This window comes from Canis lupus, chromosome 24 (genome assembly GCF_003254725.2).
Source record: "Canis lupus dingo isolate Sandy chromosome 24, ASM325472v2, whole genome shotgun sequence".
In the NCBI taxonomy this organism is placed as follows: Eukaryota; Metazoa; Chordata; class Mammalia; order Carnivora; family Canidae; genus Canis; species Canis lupus.
Window position 1 is genome coordinate 24,477,342 of NC_064266.1, and position 24,581 is coordinate 24,501,922.

The 24,581-nt window shown below is 49.3% G+C and overlaps 1 protein-coding gene across 13 annotated transcripts in view; it reads left to right on the forward strand.

The window, feature by feature from the left end:
• The window catches only part of CEP250 (centrosomal protein 250), a 50,691-nt gene that overhangs the window by 20,452 nt on the left and 5,658 nt on the right, over positions 1 to 24,581 (forward strand). For 10 of the 13 annotated variants that reach the window (XM_025469842.3, XM_025469841.3, XM_025469840.3 and 7 more), the window contains 18 exons: positions 33 to 211; positions 523 to 705; positions 2,598 to 2,742; positions 3,585 to 3,731; positions 4,428 to 4,658; positions 5,702 to 5,910; positions 6,133 to 6,260; positions 6,549 to 6,718; positions 11,045 to 11,212; positions 11,608 to 11,742; positions 13,207 to 13,350; positions 14,175 to 14,308; positions 15,702 to 15,840; positions 16,743 to 17,082; positions 17,786 to 17,907; positions 18,813 to 18,933; positions 19,935 to 20,056; positions 20,512 to 23,118. In XM_025469842.3, the coding sequence (XP_025325627.1) occupies positions 33 to 211; positions 523 to 705; positions 2,598 to 2,742; positions 3,585 to 3,731; positions 4,428 to 4,658; positions 5,702 to 5,910; positions 6,133 to 6,260; positions 6,549 to 6,718; positions 11,045 to 11,212; positions 11,608 to 11,742; positions 13,207 to 13,350; positions 14,175 to 14,308; positions 15,702 to 15,840; positions 16,743 to 17,082; positions 17,786 to 17,907; positions 18,813 to 18,933; positions 19,935 to 20,056; positions 20,512 to 23,118 (5,424 nt within the window). The remainder of the gene's footprint in view (positions 1 to 32; positions 212 to 522; positions 706 to 2,597; positions 2,743 to 3,584; positions 3,732 to 4,427; positions 4,659 to 5,701; positions 5,911 to 6,132; positions 6,261 to 6,548; positions 6,719 to 11,044; positions 11,213 to 11,607; positions 11,743 to 13,206; positions 13,351 to 14,174; positions 14,309 to 15,701; positions 15,841 to 16,742; positions 17,083 to 17,785; positions 17,908 to 18,812; positions 18,934 to 19,934; positions 20,057 to 20,511; positions 23,119 to 24,581) is intronic. The other 3 variants (XM_049100231.1, XM_049100232.1, XM_049100234.1) reach the window with 2 other exon arrangements.

Genomic DNA, 24,581 nt, shown 5'->3' on the forward strand with positions numbered 1-24,581 from the left:
ACCATCTCCCTTTTGTCACCCTCCCTCCCCAGGACCTAAGGCAGCAGCTTTCGGCCTGTCAGGAAGCTATGAGCTCTTTGCGGCAGCAGCATAATCAGTGGGAGGAGGAGGGTGAGGCCTTAAGACAGCGTCTGCAGAAGCTCACCGGGGAACGCGACACTCTGGCAGGGCAGACCTCGGACCTACAGGGAGAGGTGGAGTCTCTCAGCAAGTGAGCAGGGGGCTGTTCATCCCTCCCGGCTCAGTCCTCATCCAGCCATTTACTCACTCCTGGACATTTCTGGTTGCCTAACCCTGCCCTCCCTGCCACCCAGGGCTGTTCAGGGCCGTCTTGTGTTCTGCTTATTCCTGCTTACTCAGTTTTGGATCTTTGTGATGATAAAACAAACAAACAGGTTCCCGCTCAAAAGGGGAGATGAGATCTTTAAAAAGAAACGGACATCTCTTTCCTTTGATCCTATATCTGCTACCAGGAAGGATTTGAGGTTCCAAGGTTTTTGCTCATCTCTCGTCTCGTTTCAGGGAGCGAGAGCTCCTGCAGAAGACCAGGGAGGAGCTGCAGCAGCAGTTGGAGGTGCTGGAGCAGGAGGCATGGCGGCTGCGAAGGACAAACATGGAGCTTCAGTTGCAGGGGGATTCTGTTCAGGGTGAGAAGGAGGAGCAGCAGGAGGAGCTGCACCTGGCTGTCCGTGAAAGGGAGCGCCTGTAAGTGTGACTGGTCCCCTCCTGCCTGGGGCTTGATTTTCCCATCATTTCTACACCCTCTTTCATCCACTCCCATCTCTTAGAAAGTAGAGTCAAAATTGAAGCTTGGCCTGTGGTGGGTTCACATTAGCTTACTGCTCCTTCTTTTGCAGAAGGATAAATACAGAAAGTTCACCCAGGCTTTTCTGGGTACCCCTAGGGGCTGAGACACTGCAGGGGCACAGAAACAAATAAGACACAGGCCCTGATCGCCAGCAGTTTGCAGTCTAATGTTCAAGTAAACAATGAACTGTGGCATGAGGCCAAATGAAGTATGAATGAAACAGAGCTTCAGGCTGGGTCCTTTGGAAGCCTGGGAGTGACAGTTAATAATTGAAAGCCTCACAGAGGAGAGGCCTTTGAGCTGGGCCTTGACATATTTTGATTGGTAGAGAGTGGGAGAGGGGCAAAAGGGACAGATTAGCAAAGAAAAGGATGCAGGTTCATGGCATGTTCGGAGTAGGCCAGGCTGGCTGAAGGGTAGGATTTACCCCAGGTAATAATGGGAAATGAACTGGCTAAGAAAGGGAATTCTAGAATCAAGAGACGTAGCAAATTTGTAAATTCTTCTATGTAATATCATAAAAAAAGCAAGGACTTTCAAGCTGGCAAAAGTTTGGTTAAAATTATGGCTCCACCATTTGAGCAGATTACTTTATTTGTAAAATAGGGATGATAGTATTTACCTTGAAGGATCACTGGGAAGAATAGAGCACCATTTTGTGCACAGAGCCTGGCAGATGGTGGGTCTTCAGTAACTGGTATCAGGGACTGTATTCTTCACCTCCATATATCCCCCTCCTCTCCTGTGCTCTAGTTCCTTGCAGCCAGTAGGCACAAATAATAGAATCTTGAAGGACTGCTATAAGAATCATGACTCCTACAAAGAATGAAAGAATGGTCTCTCCTATACCTTTAGAAGAATAAACAATCCACAAAGATTGTAACGTTGTGTTTTTTTTTTTTTGTAAAGATTTTATTTATTTATTCATGAGAGGCACAGAGAGGCAGAGAGAGAGACAGAGACTTAGACAGAGGGAGAAGCAGGCTCCATGCAGGGAGCCCGAAGTGGGACTCGATCCCAGGACTCCAGGATCACACCCTGGACCAAAGGCAGGCGTTCAACCACTGAGCCACCCAGGCATCCCGATAGTTATGTTTTTAAATTTAATTAGTGTGATTCAGTAATACATTTATCAATATTTATTATGATCTGAAAGTCAAAACTATTTAAAAAGACAAACACAGGGGCACCTGGGTGGCTCATTTGGTTAAAGCTCCTGATTCTTGATTTTGGCTCAGGTCATGATCTCAAGGTCGTGAGATCGACCCCTGTGTTAAGCTCCTTGCTGGGCGTGGAGCCTGCTTAAGACTCTCTCTTCCTCCCCCTCTGCCCTTCTTCTCCCTTTTTCTCTTAAAAAAAAAAATAGACAAACAGAGATCCTCCTCTCTGCTTCATCCACCTTATTTCCCTTCCTTCTGTAGCCAACCACTTAAATTGCTTTCTTGTTTATCTTTCCAGCTGCTTTATGCAAATATATACATGTAATCTTTTTTTAACTAAGTTTTATTTTATTTTTTTAAGTACGCTCCACACCCAACATTGGGTTTGAACTCATGACCCTGAGATTAAGAGTTGCATGCTCTACTGCCTGAGCTGGCCAGGCACCCCTATGCATATTCTTATTTCTCCCAAATATTTTGCTTTTTTCGCTTTACATGTCATGGAGGTCTTAACAATTTAGAGACCTTCTTCCTTCTTTTGCATAGCAAAGGTAATTTGACTCCTATTACCTTTTGGGGTGTGGCCACTCCCTGAGATTGACCCCAGCCTCCTCTCCTTTCCATCTTAGTCAGGAGACACTAGCAAGTCTGGAAGCCAAACAGTCAGAATCACTCAGTGAATTGATCATTCTTCGGGAAGCCCTGGAGTCTTGTCACCTGGAAGGGGAGCTGCTGAGGCAAGAGCAAACAGAAGTGACTGCGGCGCTGGCCAGGGTGCGTGGGCCTCCATTCCTTGTTTGCTAAGTGGGGTGTATGGCTTAGAAAGTTGTGTTTGTAGGCAAAGGACATGCAGCCTGCCTCGTTCTTCATCCTTTAAGCCATGACCTTCCATATTCCCTGCGTCCCTTACTAGCCTCTGCTTTTGGGTTCTGTCCCTTCCAATGTATTCTCTATGTTGACCTTAGAATGGTTTTCAAAGGTATAAATCCAGTTACGTTGGTCTCCCTCCTGTAACCCATTCAGTTACTTTGCAACTGCTTGGTGACACATTCAAAGCCCCTCTGCATGTGCCCCAAACTATTTCTAGCTCCTCCTGTCTCCATATCCTGTCCTAACTCCCTATCCACCTTGACTCCTGCCACACAGCACTAATTATAGCCTCATCTTCACCTGCTTTTTCATGACTCCACTGCTTTTCGTGTACTCTTCCCTTTGCCTAGATTGCTTCTTTCCTCTCCCTCTAACCACGTACTATTCTTCACCTCTCAATACCTACCTTCATTACCAGTTCTTCTCCCAAGCACTTCTGACTCCCCAAAACTGAATGAGTTTCCAGAGCACTTTGTGCCTACATTGTTTATGAAGCTATCGTAATTATGGTTGTTTGTACATCTCGGTGTCTGTCTGGCCCTCTATACTGCGAGCTCCTTTCTTCTTGATGTTTGAATGATTGATTGAATGAATGAATGAAGGGAAAACTTGTTTAGAATATAAGGGAAGGAACGGAGCGTTACCTGATCTCTGTACCAGGACAGCAGCAGGTGGCAGGGATGTGAGCTTCTCACTGTGGCAGGAAAGCTGGTACAAGGAAGCCCTTTAACTCTCTTTGTTTTTAGGCAGAACAGTCAGTTGCAGAGCTGTCAAGTTCTGAAAACAGCCTGAAGGCCGAGGTTGCTGATCTTCGGGCTGCAACCATCAAGCTCAGCGCCTTAAATGAGGCTTTGGCCTTGGATAAGGTTGGACTGAACCAGCAGCTTCTCCAGGTGAGCAAAGATTTCTCTGACCCACAGGGTAGTTCTGGGCCCTGATAGAAGGCAAGCCAGTGACTGATAAAGCTGATGCCCTTGACAGGGGAGAGTTTGTAATGGATCAGTGCAAGACGGATCAGCTCCTGTCCTGAAATGAGCCAAAGGAACATTGGTGGTGCAGAGGACAGCTAAGACTATAAGGCCTGGGTTTAGCCATTGAAAATAGTCCCCTTTCACTCCTATAGCAGAACCACCTTTGGGCTGTAGGGTAAAATCACCAGGGCCAGGAAGGAGACCCATGTCCTCTGGAAGGAAGACTAGGTGTTTAATTCCATTGCATGGGATAGCAGTAATCACCAGAAAAGAATCTGCCAAAGAGCCTACATCTCAAAGAATCTTCTCTATAGGTTGCAAATTTAACATGTTTCTTCACCACCCATTACCTTAAGCCCTAGAAATGTCCTGGATTTCCTTTATTCTGAATTCTATGAGAGTAGAGTTTTGCCTTTTTAATTGCCATCCCCAGCATCAACCCATCTAGTACCTGAAATACAGCACCAGAGCAAATGAATGTGTAGCCCCCTCTCATAAAAGCCCTCCTGTGTTCCTCATTGGAGAATAGATTCACATCTCACTGGGATTTCTGTCTTAGCACTTGATCTAAAAACTGTAACCATTTGCCTTTGATGCCTTTCCCATTTTGTCCAGTAGTTAGAACAAGAGAACCAATCTGTGTGCCACAGAATGGAAGCAACAGAGCAGGCAAGAAACGCTTTGCAGTTGGGCCTGGCAGAGGCCGAGAGGAGCAGGGAAGCCCTACAGGAAAAGAACACTCACCTGGAGGCACAGCTGCAGAAGGCAGAGGAGAGGGGGGCTGACCTGCAGGCAGATCTCAGGGCCATCCAAGATGAGAAGGAAGAAATTCAAGAGAAACTTAGCGAGGTAAGAAGATAAAACTAATACCATCACATTAAGGTATCATGTGTATTCATCATAAAAAATGAAAATTCTACAGAAATGATTCAGAAGGTGAAGAGGTCTTAACTTCCTAAAAATGACCAGTGTTACTAGTTTGGGGTACATCTTCCAGTTTTTCAAGAGAATTTCTGTAAGAATCCTTCAGGTTCCCTACTACTTCACACCCTCCACTTTGAATTAGATGCCTCTTCTGGTTGCTCTGACAGCACCTCCTGCATATTCCAACTGCCACACCACACACAACTCACACTGTATTGTGATTATCCATTTATAGTCTCCACCACTAGACCAAAAGGTCTTGAAGGCAGGGCTGTGTCTTACTTGTTTTTATTCTTTCTTTCTTTCTTTCTTTCTTTCTTTCTTTCTTTCTTTCTTTCTTTCTTTTTTTTTAGATTTATGTATTTATTTGAGAGAGAGAGAGAACACACAAGCGCGTTGAGAAGGGGGATAGGGAGAGGGAGAGAGACACTTAAACAGACTCCACGCTGAATATGGAGCCAACGTAAGGCTTGATCTTACAACCCTGAGATCAGGACCTGAGGCGAAACCAAGAGTCAGATGCTTAACCAACTGTGCGCCCCCTGGGCCCCCTATTCCTTTATCTGTTAGTACAATGTTTAACACATAGAGCGACTTAGTAAATTTTTCTGAACCAAAGACTCAGCTCAACGGGCCTCTTTCTCCTCTACCAAACTTCCCACTGCCCTAAAAATGATACATAATCTTCCTTCCCAGAGTCCCTTTCTCAGAGGCTGATCGCTTTCTTCCTGATGTTATGTCTATCTTACTGCTTAAAACTAAAAGCTCCTTAGAGATAGTTTCTTGCAGCCCTAACACAGGGTCTTGCACAAAGGAGAGCCATCCTTCCTGGGTTGGGAGTTCTATGGGTTGATGCAGGAAGTAGTATTTGTATGAGTGGGCAACGCTCAGGACTCACAGAGCTGGGCCCAGAATCTCTGAAGGGCCTGTGGCCCCAACCTGGCGATAGCAGCCTCTGTCTGTTATAGATTTCTTCCTCTCAGGCACGTCATCAGCAGGAGGCAGCCTTAGCTCAGCTGGATCAGCTGCGTCAGGAGACAAAGCGACAGGAAGAAGTGCTTGCTCGAGAAGTCCAGGAGAAGGAGGCCCTAGTACGGGAGAGAGCAGCCCTAGAGGTGCGGCTGCAGGCCGTGGAGCGAGACCGGCAGGACCTCGCTGAACAACTACTGGGCCTCAGGTAGGGCTCAGACCCAGTTCAGCCAAGGGCAGAGAGAGCTTTGCAAAGCAAGGGGTAGCCAAACTAAGTTCCCTGCCCAAAGTATATGGGTCCCAAATGAATTAGGAATTTATAATTGCCCCCTAATTTCTCCGGGTAGTCAGTATGTCAAACCCAAGTCCTCTTAAGGAAGGTTAAGGGACTTGATGGATAAGAACTCTTCCTGATTCCTGAACCTGACAGCTCAGCCAAGGAGCAACTGGAGAGCACTCTGTTTGAGGCCCAACAACAAAATTCTCTGGTAGAGGTCACGAAGGGACAGCTAGAGGTCCAGATTCAAACTGTCATTCGAGCCAAGGAAGTAATTCAAGGTGAGACCCCAACTGGGGTGGGGGGCACTTCATTCTTTGGGGATGGTCCAGATTCAAACTGTCATTCGAGCCAAGGAAGCATTTCAAGGTGAGACCCCCAACTGGGGTGGGGGTCACTTCATTCCTTGGAGATTTTGAAAACTAGGAAGGCAGTGGGAAGTTATCAGACGTCCTTCTCCAGCCAGGCCCAGGGCCTCCGTGATGGAAGTTGCTCATGAGGTCTGGGGAGAGGGGTGAAAGAAAGAGGGCAGATGCTTGGTGAGAGATCACCTGTCACTGGCACCTTAGGGGAAGTGAGGTGCCTGAAGCTGGAACTGGACAGTGAGCGGAACCGGGCAGAACAAGAGCGGGAGACAGCAGCCAGACGGCTGGCCCAGGCCGAGCAAGAGGGGCAGACTGCCCTGCAGCAGCAGAAGTCAGCCCACGAGGAGGAGGTGAACCGGCTCCAAGAGAAATGGGTACGTCATGGATGTGGCTGGGGACAGGAGAGGCACACATGGCCTCCCTTCAGTGAGTTTTCCACCTGCTGGCTCTTGGGCCAAATATTGCTGCTTATAAAGGTGAAATCTGAACAGAACTAACCTGGCCACCAAGGTGCAAAATCCAGTTTCTAGCTGTTAAGTGAGTAATATATGGAGAACACCGAGAACAATTCCGGACATATAGTAAACTCTATTTGTGTTAGCTGTTAGTGTTGTTTTGGTATGTACAGAGAATTAAGCATGGGTTCTGGGACATAGGGTTGTTAAACTGGCCCCAGGCTGTAAAGGGAGCAGAGGAATGCCTTGGACCCCTTCTTGGCTAGATATTCTTGCTGTTTCCTTCTGTGGGATTTTTTTGTTTTGTTTTCTCTCTTCCTTTCTCTCCTTTTTTCTTCCCCATTTCTCTCCTCTTTTCTCCCCCCGCCCCAGGTTTATCTTTCTATTGAGGGCACTCTAGCCCAGGGCTTTTGGTAAAGGGCCACCACATACTAAGCTTTGTGGACCTTATGGTTTCTGTCATAATTACTCACCTCTGTTGTTGTAGTACAAAAGCGGCCATAGATAATATGTAAACAAATGAACATTCTGTGTTCATAAGTGTAGCACTGAAATTTGAACTTCATCTAATTTTCACATGTTACAAATTTTTTTTTTAATTTCTTTTCAACCATTAAAAATGTAAAAACCAGGATGCCTGGGTAGCTCAGTGGTTTAGCACCTGCCTTCGGCCCAGGGCATGATCCTGGGGTCCTGGGATCGAGGCCTGCATCAGGTTCCCTGCATAGGGCCTGCTTCTCCCTCTGCCTATATCTCTGCCTCTCTCTCTGTGTGTCTCTCATGAATAAATAAATAAAATCTTTATAAATAAATAAATAAATAAATAATAAAAATGTAAAAACCATTATTAGGTCACAGGCCATATAGCAGCAGGAGGATGGACAGATTTGGCCCACATGCCATATTTTGTTGACTCCCGGTTAGCACTTTGGAGGTCCAGCTTTATATGGGAATCTTCTATTGACTCCCTACCCTTGTCTTCTGTTTTCTTTTCTCCGCATAACATTAAAATGAATTTCAAGGTTATTAGGTATAGCAAATGCCTCCAGTGGAAAGCCAGTTCTGTGCTCATTTACCTCTTTGGATCCCAAGTCTTGCTTTGATTTTTGACTCCTATGAAATTACGGCTGGCTCACTTACACATTAAAACATTAGATTTAAGGGATGCCTGGGTGGCTCAGCGGTTGAGCATCTGCCTTTGGCTGGGGTTGTGATCCCATGATCTTGGGATTGAGTCCCACATTGGGCTCCCTGCATGGAGCCTGCTTCTCCCTCTGCCTCTCTCCCTCTCTGTGTCTCTCATGAATAAATAAATAAAATCTAGGAAAAAAAAACCCATAGATTTAATATTTTATCCAAGATGTTTTGCCATTTCATGGGTGGAGGGGGTTAGAGATCGTATTTGTCAGGTTTCTGGAAATGGAAGTTGACTTGTGCTTTGTGTGTATTTGTGATTTGACTCTTATTACAAGGCAGACTTGCTGGCAAGATGACAGACGTTTGCTGGTTTTGGGAATTATGTGCCTAAAGTAGGTAACTGAATTATTTGTCGAATTGTGTCCAGAAGGCACTTTGCCCAGCAAGAATCAGGTGTACCCCCTAAGGAAAACCCTACAAGTGAAAGATGCAATAAAATTTCTGAATGATGAGTTACCACTTGACAAAACCTAGGCTTCTCTGAAAGGATTGACTATCTCATGGCCATACCTGAGTCACGGGAGGGCCTCTTCCATCTTTTCTTTTCCTCATTCAGATAATCCCCCTGAATTCTGATTGTCTGACTTATGATCTCCCTACTAATTAAAAAAGGTTGACTACTCTCTTGACTTTTGAGAGTCTATTTGTTTTATTTATTTATTGTTTTTTAAGTAAGCTCTATGCCCAATGTCGAGCTTGAACTCACGACCCTGAAGTCAAGAGTCAAACGCTATATTGACTGAGCCAGCCAGGCCACCCCAGGAATCTGTTAATTTTAACTGTGACTTGCTTCTCCTGGAATCCTAGCAGTTGGAAAAACTTTTAGAGGCTATAGTCTTCACATTCTTCCACCTGGTGCCTGGACCCACTTTAATTCTAGTGATAGTGGGCACTTATTAACCACTTGCCCATGCCAAGTGCCATGCTAAATGCTACTTATATTATTTCAAATAGCCTACCTATGACTGGTAAGGAAATTGAAACTTCAAGAAGTCACTCAGGGTCACATTGCTAATAAACAGTAGAGCAGGGATTAAGCATCTTTTAACCATTCGTGTTGTGGTCAATGGTTGCTTAGCTTCAGTTGTATTCTGCCAGTGGCTGCTCATTTATTTTTATAGATCTAGTTATTGGAAAATTATTCCTTATGTTGAGCCAAAATCTATTCATGTGAAACAAATCAGTGTTAGGTTTGCTTGAAATCCCTTACCAACACGGTTGCTCTCCTCTAGACATGTTACCCATTACTCATGACCCAGTGTGCAGAATATTCTGATCCACAGCCTAGCTGGCAACCCTAGACTATTACTTCCTGGACATCACAGAATTGGCTCTTCCAGTAGCCATACACACTTCTAACTCAAATTGAGCAAATAGGTCAGTTTTGTGTTTGTTTTTTTTAACACTTACTACTATTAAAATCCATCTTTCCCATATTTTTACAGCTGGCTTTTTGAATCAGAGGGTAAGATTTGATATTCATAGTTGTTCTATAATTGTGGCATTGTAAATTGCTGTTCTTAGGCATCTTAACAGTGCAGTAGCTGAAACGTGATTCATTCATGCATTGTGGAGTATTCGTTATGTGCTGGCACAGTGGTGGGACCTGAGGATACAGTGGAAGCAAAGTAGATGTGGTTCTCCTTATGGAGCTTAAGGCCTCAAAGGGAAGACAAGTATTAAACAAGTTAATATGCAAATAAGTAAGTGATGACATAAGATCTAAGTAGACAAAGAACTGGGTGTTACAAGAGGAACAACAAGGAGACCTGTTGCGAGTGTGTGGTCTGGGAAGGCCTCTCTGAGCAAACATTATTTAGGCTGTGATAAACAGTGGTGTCGGGGGCAGGCAAGGGCATTCCAGGGAGATGGAGAGCAGGAGCAAAGGCCTTAAGGTATGAGGGTGTGTAGTGTGCCCGAGGTCCTGAAAGGAGGCCAGTGTGGCCGGGGGGGGGGGGGGGGGGGGGGGGGAGGGGGGGTACTGCACGAGATGATGTTGGGAAGGGGTGAAACCCAAGGAGCATTCCCATGAAATGAATGTATAACTTGAGCTTGGACACATTTTAAAGGAAAGGTTCCAGGAACTGCTAACGTGATGAATCATGTCAACAGGTGTTAAATATGGAGTGCTTTCCATGTACTTAAGGTGCTCTACTGACTTATCTCAATCCTCAGAGCAACCTGAATTGCTCTCCCTGTATTTATAGATGAGGAAACTGAAGCACAGAAATGTGATTGACATTAACTAAAGTCACTCAACAGTAGTGACCATAATCCGGAGGCACCTGGAGGTCTCACACAGTTGAGCATCTACCCTAGGCTCAAGTCATGATCCCTGAGTCCTGGGATCAAGCCCCACATCAAGGCTTCCTGCTCACTGGGGAGTCTGCTTCTCCCTCTCCCTCTTCCTATCTCTCTGCCTACTTGTGTTCTCTGTCTATCAAATAAATACATAAAATCTTAAAATACGTAAACCATAACCCAGGCAGCTGGGTTCGAGAGCCCTTCACTACTATCTTGGGAACTAGGAGAGGATCCTGGGTTAGTCTAGGGGATCAGGTAAGACTTTGGTCACTGGTGGACCTCTGGAAGGACCAGGATGCCCTGTTCTAAAGCTCTTGTATAGCAGGAGACATCCTAACAAGGCTCAACCTGACTTTTCAGGAGGCTTATCCACCACCCTGAACAGGGGAGAGTGGGCAACAGAGAACTAATCTGTCTCCTCAGTTCATGGTTATAACCATCAACTATGGTGTGGTTGGTTTAAAATAACAGATATTTATAAGTTATATTAGGGACAGTTGCACTTTAGAAAACACGTTTTCATGTATTGTATCACTTGGGTTTTTTAAATCTCATTTGATTCTCCTAAAATTTAATAAGATAGATAAGGCAGGAGTTAGCAACCTCACTTTATCGAGGGGGAAACCAGCAGAGGGAGAGATACCAAAGACGCTCAGCTGGGGAGGGCGGACCTCCACTCCAGCCCTCCCCCTGCCTCTTCTCCTCACCCACTGGGTTCTAACCCTGCTTCCCTCACATGACCAGGAGAAGGAGCGCTCTTGGCACCAGCAGGAACTGGATAAGGCCCTGGAGAGCCTAGAGAAGGAGAAAATGGAGCTGGAAACGAGGCTGAGGGAACAGCAGGCAGAAGCCGAGGCCATCCGGACACAGAGGGAAGAAGAACGGGCGGAGGCAGAGAGTGCCCTCTGCCAGGTGGGAAGCTGGGGAGATTGGAGCTGTGATCCCCCTCCTTCTGACTACTTCCTTTTCCACTCCCAAGAGTGCTGCCGCAGGGGGCTTCCAGACGAGAAGTACCTGTTCACTTTGCTGCTCGTGAGCAGGGTGACCAGTGCTGTTAGCTGCAGGACCAACAGTGTATCACACTTCCTGAGGGAGGGCCGATGTTCACCACATCCTGTCAGCTTGCAAACCAGTGACAATCTTTGTACTTCCTGGTTCCTGACAAGCAGGTCCAGACCTTCTTTGGCCCTCAGCCCCCACCCCATTTGCTGGATGAGACCCAGAGCAGCCGGGATGTGTTTCTGGCCCAGCAGATGAGCATGGTGACCCCTGATGTAGCAAGCCCTTGGCCTCCTGCCCCTCTGCAGATGCAGCTCGAAACAGAGAAGGAGAGAGTGTCCCTCCTGGAGACCCTGCTGCAGACCCAGAAGGAGCTGGCAGATGCCAGCCAACAACTAGAGCGGCTGAGGCAGGACATGAAGGTCCAGAAGTTAAAGGAGCAGGTATGGAGAGTGGATCTGGGTGGGGAAGAAAGGTGGCATCGACATGCTCCTTTGGCATGGACCAGTTCTGTGGTGCTTCTTTGTACCAGGTCCTGGGCATGGTGCTGTCACAGCAGGTGGCATGACATACATAGTCCCTGTCCTCAAAGAGCTCGAGTTCTAGTGGCAGAGCAGAGGAAAATGAGCAGATAGAGATAAATGAGATAATCGTGGGTCCTAATAAATGCTGTAAGGGAAATGGTTAGGGTGAAGTAATTGAGAGGGATTCACCAGAAGCCACTTTGAAAAAGGTGGTTCAAAAGGGGTAGGGCTCACCGAGAAAGTGGCATTTGAGCTGAAGCATGAAGGTTGAAAAGAGGCCAGCCCTAGGCAACAGTAGGGACAGACCCTGAAAGCATTATGCTGAGTGTAAGAAGCCAGTCACAAGAGGCCACATAGCACATGGTTCCATATGTAGGAAATGTCCCAAATAGGCAAATCTACAGAGGCAGCAGATGAGTAGTTGGGAGAGAAGATGGGAATAGGGAGGGTACAGGCTTGTTTTCTTGGGTGATAACAGTATTCTAAAATGTGGTGCCCTTTGTCCAACTCTGAATATTCTAAAAACCATCGATATGGTTCAACCATTATATGCCTAAATGGGTGAATTATATATGTGAACTATATCTCAATAAAGCCGTTTTATTTATTTATTTTTTTAAGAATTTATGTATTTTAGGGAGAGAGCTCGAGCAGGGGGTGCAGAGAGAGAGGGAGAAGCAGGCTCCCTGCTCAGCTGGGACCCTGCTAGATCCCAGGACCCTGAGATCATGACCTGAGCTGTCCAGGCACCCCTCGGTAAAGCCTTTTAAAAAAAAAGCCAGCTATTTGAAGAATAGTTTCAGCAAGGGAAATAGCCATCATAAAGGCAGTGAGAGACAGGGGCTTGAGGAGTGCCAGGACAGAAAGGAAGCCATGTGACTCCAGCATGATAGGGTCAGGGGCAAGTGGAGAGATAGACAGGAGCCCAGGAGCTCTTGGTCAGCCATGCTAGGAGCTTGGAATTTGTTCTAAGGGCAGTGGGAAACTGTTGGATGGTACTTTAAAAAATACTTTAGCTGCTTTGTGGAGGGGTATGTGTGTGTGTGCGCGCGCTCGTGCACATGCATGTGCACAAGTGGTGGTGACATGAAGTGGTTGTAGGGATACGCAATAGGAGCCTGCAGCAGCGGTCCGGGTGAGGGACTGCTACCAACTCAGGGGTGCTGACAGAGAAAGCCAGGGTGAGCCAGCACGCTTTGTGAGGGAGGAAAGGGAGCAGGAGGTAAGGGTTGAGGTGGCATGGTAAAAAGAGCGTGGATTGCTGGGTCCTGCCTCCGCTTTTGCCAACCCAATTGAAAAACCAGTATCTATATGACATAGATTGTAAGACATGGGCCCCAGTGGGAGCTTTCTTCTGTTCATTGTGGTCTTCTCCTTTTGCAGGAGACCACTCAGATCCTGCAGACCCAGCTCCGGGAGGCTCGGGGGGAGCTGGAGCAGGCAGCCCAGCAGAACAGAGATGACCTTGTTGCTGTCCAAGAAGAGTGCGGGGCCCTGCTGCAGGCGAAGATGGACCTGCAGAAGCGGGTGCCTCCTTCTCTCTCCCGGTCCTGTAGCCCTTCCCCAGCATAGCCTGGCTCTTCCCCTCCTTCTGCTTGGGAAGGAATGGAAAACAGAAGGGTGCTTACAACTGAACCTGTGCCCTTGGAGCCCTGAGATAGTCCTCTCTCCCTGTGGCAACCACAGAACTTAGATTTTCTCAGGCGGTTGTTCTTCCCACCCTCCCCCAGAGATCAGATATTTTAAAATATCATGTTGCTTTTCCTACTCTGATTGCTTTTCCTTTTCAGAATCGTTTATCAGTTGGTGTTCTCATTGTTTATTTTAAAAAAATATAATCGGGATCCCTGGGTGGCGCAGCGGTTTGGCGCCTGCCTTTGGCCCAGGGCGCGATCCTGGAGACCCGGGATCGAATCCCACGTCGGGCTCCCGGTGCATGGAGCCTGCTTCTCCCTCTGCCTGTGTCTCTGCCTCTCTCTCTCTCTCTGTGACTATCATAAATAAATAAAAGTTAAAAAAAAAAAAATTTAAAAAAAAATAAAAATAAAATAAAAAAATATAATCACTACACACTTGCCTACCACTTATCACTTGGCCTTTGGGTGATTCTATTCAGCCAAGATTTTGATTTGTGCCTGCCTTTACACAGCAGATGTGAGGCTGGGAGACAGCGGTGAGGCTGAATGGTACTGGGGGAGGGGTGGTCAGAATAGTATGTAAGCATTGGCAGAAGCCCCCCGAGCATTGGAAATGGGCCAGTGACTGTGGCCTCGAAGGACCCTGGAGCCCTATGTGAGAAGCGTCTTCTTGCTGGCCCCGTGCCCTTGATCCTCATGCCATTATCTTTCCAGGTAGAAGAGTTGAAGTCTCAGCTGGTTTCCAGAGATGACTCCCGGAGGCTGGTGGAGCAGGAGGTTCAGGAGAAGCTGAGGGAGGCCCAGGAGTATAGCCGAATTCAGAAGGAGCTGGAGAGAGAGAAAGCCAGGTAGGCTTGATAGTCCACGGAGTAGCTTTTGCCTGTCCAGCCACTATGGTCACTGTGAGATGGACAGGCCTTTGCTCAGGCAACCTGGCATCTCATGTCTCTAGCCCTGGACTGTACAGGTAGCCATGTAGAGAGGATATGGTCCCTGTCTTCAAAGCTTTTACTTCAGGTAGTATACTTTGAGAAGACACATTAGTGATAAACAAGACAGCATGGCTCCTGCCTCAATAGAATATATGGTTTTGTGGGGAAGACGTGATTAAGTAATCACCCAGATAAGTCATTGCTGGTTACTTACATGGTGTGAAGGGAAGAAACAGGATGCTGAAGTAGAGGTAAAGGTGAGGATGTACTTTAGATTAAGGTTTTAGGGAAAGCCTTCCTCCCCTTAAAGGGGAGGGGAGGTTGCCTTTAAACCGATCACTGAAGATAAGCTGAAAACAGCCATGCAAAGGGGTGAGGGAAAGTTCTGTGGTAGGTTAGAAATCTCAGCGGCCTGGAGGCAGATCTATACTGAAGATCTTTGGGGATACCAGAAGCACTATATGACCAGAGCCTGGTGAACGAGGACAGGGTACATGACCTGGGCAAGTCTGCATCGTTTGGGATTTGTGGGCCACGACCAGGAGTGTGTCATTTATTTTGGGTTTAGTAGGAAACCAAAGGAGGGTTTTAAGCAGAGAAATTGACATGGTCCCGTTTATGATGTATCAGAAGAGAGTGATGGCAGGAAACCTCAGGAGTGAGATACGGCCATCCAGGTGAAGTGCGGCGTGTCTCCTCAGTGACGTAGAAGTTTGAAGAGGGACAGATCCTCTTGTTGAAACAATCACAGGGAGCTAGACAGGGTTAGGAGGTGGATGCTGTTGTTTGCTGGAGAAATACTAAGGATGCACAAGGGTAGGGGTAGTGGGGAAGGGGAGGAGGGAAGGAGCTCAAGGGACATTGAGGGTGTTGGAGTTCATTATATGTCATCACCGATTGGACATAAGTGGGATGAAGGGAGAACTCTCTGATGTGGTCAGGGCCACCAAATTAGAGCATTAGGTGGATAAAGGTGCCATTCGCTGAGCTAGGGAGCAGGGTAGAGGGTGGCTGGGGAGAGGGGGGTGCAGAGGGGATGGGAAGAAATGGATATGTTGAATTTGTGGTATTACACAGGTATTTCTGGAATTTGCCAGAGAAGAAGAAACTGAAGCTAAAAGGTGATATCAGGTCCATGAAGTACCTAGGAGCACTCAGTGCTCAACAGATTCAAGCTTTTATTGTTATGCTGTAATTGTTCTCTCACGATTACTCTTTTAAGTATTAATGCTGCATTTAGCATAGTCAGATGTGAAAGGAGTTATTCATTCCCTAAGAAAATGACCTTAACCCTCTGGCCTCTCTGTAGCCTGATTCAGTCGCTGATGGAAAAGGAGCAGAGACTCCTTGTTTTACAAGAAGCTGACTCTGTTCGACAACAGGAGCTGAGCTCCCTGCGCCAGGACATGCAGGAGTCCCAGGAAGGGCAGAAGGAGCTCAGCACCCAGGTACTTCCCATGCTGCCCGGGGCGCCATTCCTTGGTGGAGGCCTCCTCCTAGAGTGCGGAAGGCTGTTGTTCAGGATCATCTCATAAGAGGACGGTTCTCTTGTTCCATTGTACAAGGTGTGCTGGGACCTCAGCAGCCCTGGCAGGAGGTGCAAGTCAGAACTGGGCAGGCTGGGGGCTTGAGAACCTGACCCAGAGTTGAGAACAGAACCTGGTGCCCAAAGGGGTGGAGCTCACATAGGCCTAGTCCAAGCATGGGTACATCTAAGTGTGCTTGGTCAGCTTGGCAAGACACAGCAGTGGAACAGGTCATTAAACAGATCTGGGAGACAGCAGCAAGAAAATTTCAGGATTCAGTCTGCTCATAACCCCAGACCTTGGACACAGAGGGAAAAACTAAGCCGGTCAGAGATAGAAAGTAGACCAGAGCAATGAAAGACCAGGTCCAGTCATTAGACAGTGCTGGATTTGCTCCCAGCAATCCTGCTTCTAGGTTACATGGACATTCGTTTCTTCATCCATCAGACAAGAATAACTCTTAGCCACTATAGAAATGTGTGGTGTCAGAACACAGTAGGCATTTTATAAATAGTAGCCATCATTATTGTGACTAGTCTTCTTTGGGCTGAGTGTCAGGGTTTCAGGCAGAGTTCTGATTGTAGCAGGGAGTTGGCATTGCTACCAGGGGAACTAGGGCCACAGCCCATTTGCATCACCTAGGCCCATGTGTCAGGAGTCAGTTGGTGGACAAACAGGTCAGATTGAGAGTAACACTCATTCCAGAGCCTTCCTTTCTGCTGGAGAGCTGATCAAGGCCCTGATCAAGGTGAGCATAGGCTGGGGAGGGTCTGATGAGAAGGTGTCCACTCCTGCTTAGAGTGATGACACTTCCTTCCTGGCAGGTGGAATTACTGAAGCAGGAGGTGAAGGAAAAGGAGGCTGACTTTCTGGCTCAGGAAGCACAACTGCTGGAGGAGCTGGAGACATCTCAAGTAACAGAGCAGCGGCTGCGAGCTTCTTTGCGGGCCCTGGAAGCCAAGGCAGCCCAAGTCCAGCTGCGACTGCGCAGCACAGAGAACCAGTTGGCAGCTCTGGTGGCAGAGCAGCAGCCGGGGCACCAGGCCCAGGCCCAGCTGGCCAGCCTCTGTTCTGTCCTGCAGCAGGCCTTGGGGTTTGCTTGTGAGAGCAGGCCTGAGCTGCGTGGCGGGGGAGACTCTGCTTCCCTCTGGGGCCCCGAGCCAGGTAAGCCGGCAACCCAAGGACTCAGTCCTTTGGCCAAAGCCAGGCCTGTTTCCCTTGGGGGGAGAAAGAAGGGGCCTCTGGTTCCTTAGGCAGTATTGCATCAAGGCTAAGGCCACAGACTCTGGAATTCAATCAGAGTCTAAACCCCTGCTCTGCCATTTGCTAGATGTGTACTTGGGCAAGTCACCTATCCTCTCTAAGCTTGATTTTTTTTTTTTTTTTTTTTTTGAGAGAGAGAGAAAGAGAGCTTGTGCACACAAATGTGAGCTCACTCATGTGCAAGCAGGGGAGGGGCAGAGGAAGAGGGAGAGAGAGTCTTAAACAGACTCCCCACAGAGCTCAGAGCCTGACATGGGGCTCGATCTCACAACCCTGAGACCATGACCTGAGCTTAACCAACTACACCACCCAGGCACCCCCATCTCAGGATTTTTCTAAGGGGTTAATACGATTACATAAGTAAAATAGGTCACACAGTTCCTGGCATTTACTAAATGCCTAACAAATGATAACTAGCATTATCTAGTGCCCACCATAGCTCCTGGCACATAGGAACACAGAAAGTTCACGACGAATGAACTGCTCGAAGGCGTTCTTTGGGGACAGGAGGGATCCGTAGGAAGGCCATGGCCAGATCTGGGGAGGTTTGGCTGTTTCTTTCATAGTGAAGCCAAGTGAGGATGTGTTTTCTCATTTTTTTCAGACCAGAATGGAACTGGGATCCTCCTTAAGAGAGGGCCCCTCCTGACAGCTCTGTCAGCTGAGGCAGTGGCATCTGCCCTCCAGAAACTTCACCAAGACCTATGGAAGACTCAGCAGGCCCGGGTATGATGCTATGCTCTCCTTCCTTGAACTCTTCACTCCCTGGCAGAGGACTCATGAAGCAGTTTGAGCTGTTTTATTCCCAAAATGAAGTTGGGATGAGTTCCACCCCAACACTCTCTACCTGGGCAAGGATGAGCATGGCATTTGGTTTCCTGGGCCTGGGTTTCACTAGCCAACTGAGGCAAACCATGCCTGCCTTGGGGTTGTGAGGAGGGTAGGGAGGGAGGGATCTGAGTAGGCTCTGAACTAGAAAAGCCTGGAGAAATGAGGGATATTGTTATGTATCATTTTCCCTTTAGCTCTGATTTATTTATGCTTGGTGCCAGTACCTCCAAGAAAAACCCGACAAAACTGGGGACCACTAAGATTTGAGGTTGCCATTTATAGATTGAACTAAATGTCCCGTAAATTCCACCTCTCAGTGAACCAATCATTCAATAAAAATTGAATGCCACCTATATGCCAGCCTTATGAGCTGATGGTATGGGAAGGAGAAAGACCAGGTTTCCACCCTCGAGAAGGCTGAGGAAGGAAACTGAATTCTAAAATAAGCAGAACTGATAGAATTAATCGGATCAATAACAGATGTAAATAGTGATAATAGGAGGAAGGGACAATTCATTCTTACTTGGGGAGGGTCACAGGGAAGGAAGAAGTGACCTTTGAGCTGAGCTTTGAAGTTGGAATTTGGGGGGAGAACTGACCCTGAGCTCAGCAGGGTCAGACAGGGATTCTAGGCTCCAGTCAGTTGGAGCAGAGCCTGTCATCACTCCAGAGAGCCACCTAGGAATAGATCCACAGGGCAGACCCCACAGAAGCTGAAGGGGAGGAGGGGGGTGCTTGGGTCCGGAGCTGGGGTAGTTTTGTGGAAGATGAGGAGCTTAACCTCACCCTACCTTTCCCAGGATGATCTGCGGGAACAGGCCCTGAAGCTGGAACAGCGTCTCACTGATACAGAGGCCGAGAAGAGTCAGGTCTGCACAGAATTGCAGGATTTGCAGAGACAACTCTCCCAGAACCAGGAAGGTGAGAAGCTCAAGGCAGGCAGGGAGGTTTGGAGGGAAGACAGAGGAGATGCCGAAGTCCAGAAGGGGCAGCTGCTCTTTACTGCTCGCTCACAACTGTGAGAAGCTACTTAGAGACCTTTCCAAAGGGGTGATGACTATTTTTCTGTTTCGAGGGCCATTCTGGAAGGAGGGAGACAGAGGAGGACAGAGTAGCTGAAGTGAGGGAAGTTCCTGGCTAGGCTCCTACTTTCTCTGTCCACAGATTTAAAAACTAGCTACCTAGGGCCAGGAATGTGAGAAGGTTATAAAATTCTGTCTTTTGTCATTTATCCACGGTAACTTTTGTCATTTCCAACTATGTCGTCAAAATTATTAACCTTTGACAGCCCAAGGATTATGGGCTTGTTTGGGAGATAGCAAAGGGTGAGGATCTAAGGAGAATGTCCCCCTACCGCAGCCAAGTGTATGGGTGGTGACTACTTGGAAAAAAAAAGAGAGGGAGGGTCTTGGGGGCCAAGGCTCCATTGTAGAAGAGAAGAGGACAGCTTGGGGAGGGAGTCTGGGCCTTGAAAATATCCCAGAGGGCTCCCTGAGAGCTGGGTTCTGGTGCATTTTTCAGAAATGAGGGGGCAGCCAATAGAGTAACACCAGTCCCTAGGAACCTCTGCAAATCATAGAACTGGAAACTAGAAAGGACCTCCAATGTCCTCTAGTTCACCCCTGCCTGGAACTCAGGGTTGGCGATCTCTACGTGATCAGGGTGAGGCAGTGTTGGGAGGATAGTCAGGCAAGTGCTGGCACTGGGCAGCAGACACAGATGCGAGCGCGGATGCTGCAAGGAGCCTAGACAACTAGGAACAGCTGGCAGATGGGTGACAGGTCTGCGAAATGATGTAATTCTCTCCTTCTTAGCCTTCTTCCCCTTTGATTCTGTTCCTCACCATCCTTCTGCCTCTATATCCCTCTTTTCCTCTACTCTTAACTCTGGGCCCTGCTCTACCACCTTCTCTCTTCCCAAAGAGAAATCCAAGTGGGAAGGAAAACAGATCTCCCTGGAATCTGAGCTGACTGAACTGCATGGAACTGTGGCATCATTACAGAGTCGTCTACAGCAAGCAGAGCTGCAGGGACTAGAGGCCCAGGTGAGGTGGCCCTGATCTGGGGGAGGGGATTTCTTCAGGAGGAACCCTCGGGCCAGGCTCCAGACCACCTCGGCTTATGGTCATAACCCATCCATATGTCATGTCCAACGTCCTTCAGCAAAGGTCTATTTCCCTGGCTGTCTCCCTGTCCCTGAGGCCCGTTAGGAAGGCCCCGGTGAGTTTTTCTGAACTGAGGTAGAAATTTTTGTCCCTTGTCCCGAAAGACCAGAATCTGGGATGGCTCGTTTGTATCAGGCTTTCTTCTCTGGGCCTAACAGAGCCCTGGAATGTTGTGGGGATGATTTCTTATGGTATCAGCTTACCTGGAATGCACCAGTTCTTTTTGTTACTCCTTGACGGGGCTGTGCCACAGAGTAAGGAAACGGAGGGCCTGAGCTGGGGTGACAGTATCAAGGAAGCGTAGCCTAAGGCGATTTTTGCATCTTGTTTCCCAGAATGAGCGAAAGCTACTGCAGGCAGCCAAGGAGAGCCTGACAGCCCAGGTGGAACGTTTGCAGGCATCTGTGGCAGAAGCCAGGGCTCAGGCTGGTGCCACCAGGGCTCTGGAGGAGGACTTGAGAACTGCTCGCTCAGCCCTGAAACTCAAGAGTGAGGAAGCAGAGACCGAGCGTGAGCGGGCCCAGGCTCTGCAGGAGCAGGGCGAGCTGAAGGTGGCCCAAGGGAAGGCTCTGCAGGAGAATTTAGCTATCCTGGTTCAGACTCTATCCGAAAGAGAAGGGGAGGTGGAGGCTTTGCGGGGAAGTATTCAGGAACTGGAGAAACAACGGGAGATGCAAAAGGCTACTTTGGAAGCTCTGTCTCTGGACCTGAAGAAGAAGAGCGAAGAGGTAGATGTGCAACAAGAACAGATCCAGGAGCTGGAGAAGTGCAGGTCCCTTTTAGAAGATCTGCCTCTGGCCATGCAGGAACAAGAGCAGAGGCTGGTTGCACAGAGGGAGCAAATCCAAGAGCTCGAGAAGGATCGAGAGACCCAGAGGAACATCTTGGAGCATCAGCTTCTCGAACTTGAGAAGAAGGCCCAAATGATAGAGTCCCAGAAAGGAGAGATTCAGGACCTGAAGAAGCAGCTGGTTACTCTGGAATGCCTGGCTCTGGAACGAGAGGAAAACCATCACAAGATGGAGTGCCAACAGAAGGCAATCGAGGAGCTGGAGGGCCAGAGGGAAATGCAGAGAGTAGCTCTGACCCACCTCACGCTGGACCTGGAAGAAAAGAGCCAGGAGCTGCAGGCCCAGAGCAGTCAGATCGACAAGCTGGAGAGCCATAGCACCCTTCTGGCGAAAGAGCTCCAGGACAAGGACCAGGAGCTGAAGTCCCAGCAAGAACAGATCGAGGAGCTGCAGAGGCAGAAGGAGCGTCTGGCTCAGGACCTAGAGAGGAGGGACCAGGACGTGGTGCTCCAGAGGGAAAGGATTCGGGTCCTAGAAGACCAGAGGACGCTGCAGACCAAGATCCTGCAGGAGGACCTGGGACAGATCAAGCTGTCCTTGAGAGAGCGAGGCCGGGAGCTGGCTTCCCAGAGGCCACCGATGCAGGAGCGGGCAGAGGAAGGGAAGGGCCAGAGTAAAGCCCAGCGCGGGAGCCTGGAGCACCTGAAGCTGATCCTGCGTGACAAGGAGAGGGAGGTAGAATGCCAGCAGGAACGCATCCAGGAACTGAAGGAGTATAAGGATCAGCTGGAGCAGCAGCTCCAGGGCCTACACAGGAAGGCAGGGGAGACTGGCCTCCTCCTGACTCAGCGAGAGCAGGAGATAGTGGTCCTGCAGCGGCATCTGCAGGAAGCCGCAGAACAGGGGGAGCTGAAAGAGCGGTCACTTCAGGGTCACCTGGAAGAGGCCCAGAGAGCCCTGGCCCAGAGGGACCAGGAGCTCGAGGCCCTGCAGCACCAACAGCAGCAGGCCCTGGGGCAGGAGGAGACTAGGAAGGAAGAGGCAAGCACCCTGCAGAGGGCTCTGGAGCAGGCCCACACGGCGCTGAAAGAGCGCCAGGGAGAGCTTGAGGACCACAAGGAGCATGTGCGAAGGCTCCAGGAGGAGCTGGCCGTGGAGGGACGGCGTGTGCAGGCCCTGGAGGAGGTGGTGGGTGACCTAAGGGCTGAGTCTCGGGAGCAGGAGGAGGCTTTGCTGGCCCTCCAGCAACAGGGTGCCGAGCGGGCACAGGAGCATGAGGCGGAGGTCGGGGGCCTGCGGGCCAGCCTCCTGCAGGCAGAGACTGCACTCAAGGAACGGGACCTGGCGCTGGAGGCCCTGCGAGCCGATGGCCGGGCCTCCCAGCTTCGGGAGGAGACAGCCCGGGACTGGGCCCAAGCTCTGCAGGAGGCCCTGAGCAAGGCCCAGGCTGCCGTGCAGGAGAAAGAGCAGCGGCTGCTGGGTCAAGCAGAGTTGAGCCGCAGCCTGGAGACCAGCACCGCCACTTTGCAGGCTGCCCTGGACTCTTGCCAGGCACAAGCCCGGCAGCTGGAGGAGGCTCTGAGGAGGCGAGAGGACGAGATCCAGGACCGGGACCTCCGGCACCAGGAGGCCGTGCAGCAGCTCCAGCGGGCACTTGCCCAGAGAGATGAAGAATTGAGCCATCAGAAGAGACAGGGGCAGCTGCTAGAGCAGTCTCTGGCCCGGAGGGCCCGAAAAGATGCCATCCAAGGGAAGCCAGGTCCGGAGCAGGAGAAAGAGGAAGAGATGAGAGGCCTTCGAGAAAGCCTAAGGGAGTTGCAGCTGACTCTAGCCCAAAAGGAAGAGGAGATCCTGGGGCTGAGGGAGGCCCAGCAAAGGAAGAATCTGGAGGACTCACTGCACAGCCACACAGCGCCCCCAGAGCCCTCTACAGACTTTGCCACCTTAGGGCCCAGGCTGCAGCAGGAGCTGGAGCGACTGCAGACAGCACTGAGGCTAACTGAGGCCAGGGAGATTGAGTGGAGGGAGAAGGCCCAGGACTTGGCACTGTCCCTGGCCCAGAGCAAGGCTAGCGTCAGCAGTTTGCAGGAGGCAGCCATGTTCCTACAGGCCTCTGTTCTGGAGCGGGACTTGGAACAGCAGAGGCTGCAGGTGAGTCACCCCGTGAATCATAACAGCAGGGAGGGTGCAGAGCCCAGTTTGGCTGAGCTCAGGCGCTGCCCACCACCCTGGGCTTATGGCACCTCAGGGTGTGAGAGAGCGGAGATAAGTGGAATCCAGGGTAGTGTGCTAGTCTGGGGGGATATGGAGAAAGTAAGACAGCCACGGTTCCTGCCCTCGTAGAGCTTCTAATCAAGCAGATAAACAATTAGAATGCACTGTCAGATTCTAATTAGATCCTCATTAGGGAAGATCAGTGTGCTCTTGAGCATGCAGAGGGCACTCAGCCAGCCGTTCCTAGTGGAAAATCCTGAAAGGCTTCCCAATAAAAGCAGGCTTTAAAATTAGATGAGAAGGGAACAGTAAGGAATTAGCCAAGCACAGGTGGGGGAGGAGCTTACTGGGGAAGAGGAAAAAGGAAGGAGAATGTGTAATGTCTGCATAGGGACTTCGGGCTGCCTGGGACACAGAGGGGCAGTTAGCAACAGAAGACAAGGCAGCAGGGTGCCATCATCGTTGAGGGCTTCTAAGTTGTGTCAAGGACCTGGCTGACCAGTGGGACCTGGATGAAGCATTTGGGACAGTGGAGGAGGGTGACACAATCCAATGTTTAGTCCAGAAAGTCACTCAGGCTACTGTGTGAAGCAACAGTAGATCTGGAGAACAACAAGGAGGCAGTCATTGAAGTCCCGGGACAGATGGTCACCTAAGACAGTAGGGGTGGATGGTGACACAGGGTGGGTATAGAAGCTCACAGGACTTCTGGCAGTTGACTGGCTAAGAGATGGGGAAGTAAAAAAAGGGCAGAAGAAAACCAAACCCTCAGGTTTCTGCTCAAAGGCAGGTTTCAGAAATGCTATGGAAGGCAGCAAGGTGAGGTGCCTGTGGGATGTACAGGGGATGACGTCCAGTGGGCAGGACTGTAAAGTGACCTGAAGTTGAAGGATGATGCTAGGGATAGAGACTTGGGGTCCACACCAGTTAGGGATAAGTGTACTCCTCTAGGTGGAATATTGAGTGAGAAGGGAAGTGGGCCTTAAGGTGTAGCATTCAACCTCAAGGTCAGGGGCCATGTCTTAGTCCCCTGGGCACCCCAGCACTGAGCATAAGGCCTGCACGGAGTAGGCAGTCAGGAAAGTGAAGTTGGCTATTGGTCATAGAGAGCCATTGTCTCTTTTGCCAAGAGGAACCCAGTCCAGTTTTCCCAGGAAATTGACTCTACATTGTGGGGCCTTGACCAGGGCTGAGCCCCAGAGAACCCCCTTTGTTATCTCATTTTTTTTTTTTTAAGATTTTATTTATTCATGAAGCCACAGAGACAGAGGCAGAGGGAGAAGCAGGCTCCATGCAGGAAGCCCGATGTGGGACTCGATCCTGGGACTCCGGGATCATGCCCTGAGCCTCAGGCAAACGCTCAACCCAGGTGTCCCCCCTTCGTCATCTCAGACACAGTC